We start from the raw sequence: 4,412 nt of genomic DNA on the forward strand, positions 1-4,412 counted from the left end.
TTGGTTTCACCGGTAACATTCTAGAACCTTCCTCGTTAGGTTTTACTTCTTTTGTGTGTGTTTTTCTTTTCGTTTTCTTCTGCTTTTTTCTTTACTTATTTTTATTTTTCCCATTTTAACTTTGGAAATATTTTTGAAATTGAAAAACATTTTTCTTAGTTTGCGAACATTTTGAGATTTGGGAACAATATTTTAAATCTGAAAACAATCTTAATTTTTTGTGTTCTCATTAAATTTGCGTGGAAACTGTACTGCCAAAAAGAAAATCAAGTTCGAGGGCTATTTCCCCCTCGAGCCGCGTTTGGGTATAACCGCACTTCTTTGGTTGGGTGCAGGCAATTTTGTCCTCGTACATGTACCACTCCGATTTGCTAAAAAAAAAACATGTAGTACCGCTTGGACCACGAAGAGGCTTCCAGAGACATTACTTGTCGCACACAGACATATACCAGGGGAAGGGGACGGGACGAGGTGGACACCCGTCCACTGCTTCCAGAGACATCGCCGCGCCGCCAACCCACAGCCTCCAGCCTCATCCATGGCGCTGCGTGCCCTGATGGCGAGGGTGCGGACTTCCGCCCCTGCGCTCCGCCTCCAGACGCCGGCCCTCGGCTTCTCACCTCTGCCCGGCGGCCGCCCCAACTTCCACTCCGCCGCTGCTGCCACCCGCCGCCTCTCCCCTCCTGCCGGCGGTCGTCCCTGCCTCATCTCCACCAGATTCCTGGTACCTCCCGACCCCTCCTCTCTGATACGCGCTGCTGGTTCAATTTTGTTGTTTTGACCCCTCCTCATCTCTGCAGATAGTTTTCCCTTTGCTATTTCACACAATCCCTGCACTGCACGAATAAATCATGTCGGCCACTAGGTTCAAAGGATATGTTTGCTTGTTTCCTGGGCGTATTGTTATTGAAACTACTTCCTCCGATCCGAATCAATTGTATAGAGGCTGCGTCAATTAATTTGGATCAGAGTGAGTATCATTATTGCTGAGTGTGGAGTTTATGCGGGCAGTAGATGGCTGGGCGTAAATAGATGCATGTGCAGCCATGTTGTTGATATCTTCCATGATCTGCTGGGGCGGTTTGACCATTTGTAATGCCAGAGCTAAACTTTGTATGTAAATCTCACACACATATCAAAAGTCAGGCATTGCTCTAGATAAAGGCCTTTGTGAAAAGATTCTAGACCTGTTGTATCAAACCACATTTAAAGTTCAGGCTGGTAGAAACGGCAGCTTATATAGACATCGAATATGCTATAGGGCTTTTTTAGTAGAAATATCTTTACCCCCTGCCCATTACAAATTGTAGCATAAAGCATCTAGGTTGAACAAGCATAGATTAGTCAAATCTTCCCCTTTGTGCTGCTTCCTTGGATGATTGTTGAGATTTTGATTTTTAGGTCCTACACGAATGATCTTTTTAGATGTTTCCTTTCCATTGTACAAGTATATATGTATATGGCTCGTTTTAAACAGTGTGCATTCCCCTTTATCTTGTAAACACTAAATGGTGGGGTGATTATTCGTTCACTGTTTATTGTTATTTTGAACATTGATCCTAGCTAATAGTATTATTTTCAGCAACTTTTGTAAAGCAGATATAAGTACAAGCTGCCTTAGAAGAGGTGTGAGGTTTCTTATTTAACCAGGATTTCTCTATTTTTATTGTAGCGCACAAGAATTAACTTGGAATCAGCTAGCCAGGAGGAGCTCTTACGAGAGGCAACCTTTTTAGAGGAACAGATCAAAGAGTGTCTGAACCGTACGCTGTATGATTATGATTTCCCTTTTCTAACCTTAATATTAGTTTTATTCTGTCATTTAATAAATAATCATACAACTATACATGTTTTTCTAAAGCAAGGAGAAGGAGAGGTCTGATCTAATCATGAAGGCTACTTGGAGTACTCTAAAGCGTATGGCCTATTGTGCTGTTGTGGTGAAAGTCATAGCATTTTTCATTTCCCCTAGTGAACTGGCGGAAGAAGATGAGGTGATGAACTAGTGGAAGAAGCACTTGATGAACTAGCGGAACAAACTGAGGTGATGAGCTAGTGGAACAAGCTGAGATGTCTTGTCATCAGCTAGCTGTGAGCTCTTAACGAGTAGTAGGTTATATTATAGGGAACTCATGTATTAATATGCCTATCAGCCATGTGTCAGTACTTCATTATGTTATATAGAACTCTGAGTTGTTAATAGGTTATGTTAGGGAACTCATGTATTGAATATTGATATGCGTATCAGCTATGTATGGGTGTCTATAGCTATGACTATATATGGATATTCTGAGGAATTGACAATGTTGCTACAAAGTTGGCGTAGGTGCCTAGAACAGTACACACAGGAGTACAAATTAATCTGGGTTTGGAAGTGGGTAGTTTATACAGCACACAAATATTAGTACAAATTAATTTGGGTTTGGAGGTGGGTAGTTTCGTCATCCGACATCCAGTGAGTTGAAGACGAAGACTGCAAGATGTCATGTTTGATGAGGCTAAGAAGGGCAGCAGCGCTTAAGGAAGAACCCTTGAAAACTCATCTGTTTTGCTCCTTTCAAATGTGCTAGCAAGTGTAGATGGTTGTTTTTATGTCCTTCTCGGGGAGGGTGCAGATCATATCACTCTACGGGGAAGCAATGGAGATGCAGGAGTTGGCGCTGAAGCTAAATGCCTGAGTATCAGTCCACGAAGAAACCAGGAGCCAAACCTCCAATGGCAAAGAGCATTTCAGGGTCAGGTGGAAAGGAGTCTCATCCTCTTGGTCACACAGATTGCAATAATCTGTGTGAAGAGGCCGCCGCGGCTCCTCCTGCCCCTCCCCCCCCCCCCCCCCCCCCCCCCAGTTGTGGCTGGTGGGGCTATGGAGGAGGGGCCCCCTGCTAGCGTTGTTTCCCCGCAGATTTATGTGAAGAAGGGTGTCTCAAAACGTGCTAAAACCTGCTTGGCACCCTGCAGGTCGAGCCTACGCATTAAGAATTTGTCTTACAAATGAGAGCCCTTTTCTGGAATATCAGAGGTTTCGGGGCTAGGGGGCGCCGGGACCAAATTAAAGATATTGTCAGGGGTGATAATATAGACTTGATTGGTTTGGTTGAAACCTTCAAACCTTCCTTCTTTCCCCACGAATTTTCTTCTATTGCGGGGCTGATCGCTTTGATTGTAATTTCCTTCCTTCCTCTGGTCATTCGGGTGGCATTTTGTTAGGGTCGAAACGCGATGTTTTCGACTTTGTTACGTTTGATCGTGGTATTTTTTGGGTCAGCTCCGTGGTGTTTCACCGTCAGCTCAACTCGCTTTGGAAATTTATGGTCGTTTATGGTCCGGCGGATCACTCCCTCTCCCCCATCTTCTTGGACGAAATCACAAACAAAGTTGAAGCTTGCACCCTCCCTCTTGTGATCGGACTGAGATCAGGTGACATGCACCTTTGCATGTCACCGCGTGCCTTGCGGCCCGAATTCAAATTTAAACATTGCAAAAAAATCTGAAAAAAATCATGTATGTTCACAGCACATATTAAGATAACCCCTAAAAAATTCAGATCAAAATTTAAAACATACATCGAGAAACAAAAAAGAGAAACTCAGATGTGAATAGTGTACAAAGAACCATCGCAACTATTCATGACAGATTTCTCTTTTTTGCTTCTCGATGTATGTTTCGAATTTTGATCTGAATTTTTTAGGGATTATCTTAATATTTGCTGTGAATATGTATGATTTTTTCAGATTTTTTCGTAATGTTTAAATTTGAATTCGGGCCGCAAGGCACACGGTGACATGCAAAGGTGCATGTCACCTGATCTCTGTCCCTTGTGATCGGAGGCGACTTTAATCTGTTACGTTCTCCTAAGGATAAGAACACTAATAACTTCTCTTGGACGCTGGCAGACGCTTTTAATAAGTTCATTAGTTCTTGCGCTCTTCGTGAGATCCCTAGAGTGGGGTCTAGATTTACCAGGACTAACCATCAAATCTCCCCTATCGGTTTGTTCTGGATCGAGTCTTCGTTTGTTCGAATTGGGACTCTCTTTTTCCGCTTGCTACGCTCAAATCGAAGGCGATTGTGGGCTCGGACCATGCCCCTCTTATTCTTGATGCTGGGATTCGATCTGTTCCCCCCCCCCTCGGTTTCAGTTCGACGCCTCGTGGCTTCTTGTTGATGGCTTCAGGGACCTCCTTGGCTCTAAAATTAATGGCTTTCTCTCGGCGCCGCACCGTTCCTTTGGGCCCTTGGACGACTGGCATAACTGTTCGGGCTTGGTGCGCAAATTTCTCCGTGGTTGGTCCCGTAATCTCTCAGCCCAGGAGCGTAGAGATAAGGTCCTTCTCATGGCCCAGATCGAGGTTCTTGAGTCTCGGGCCGACCTCTCTGGTCTCTCCGATTCTGAATGGACTCTTCGCTTCTCC

General features: G+C 44.3%; 1 protein-coding gene across 1 annotated transcript; it reads left to right on the top strand.

The window, feature by feature from the left end:
• Positions 1–438: 438 nt before the first annotated feature.
• On the top strand, positions 439–2,297 carry LOC109765888 (uncharacterized). Its single transcript, XM_020324654.4, has 3 exons — positions 439–724; positions 1,673–1,770; positions 1,862–2,297. Exons 1-3 carry the CDS (start codon positions 539–541, stop codon positions 2,004–2,006), a joined length of 429 nt encoding a protein of 142 aa, XP_020180243.1. The 5' UTR covers positions 439–538; the 3' UTR covers positions 2,007–2,297.
• Positions 2,298–4,412: the final 2,115 nt, after the last annotated feature.

This window comes from Aegilops tauschii, chromosome 7 (genome assembly GCF_002575655.3).
Source record: "Aegilops tauschii subsp. strangulata cultivar AL8/78 chromosome 7, Aet v6.0, whole genome shotgun sequence".
Lineage (NCBI taxonomy): Eukaryota > Viridiplantae > Streptophyta > Magnoliopsida > Poales > Poaceae > Aegilops > Aegilops tauschii.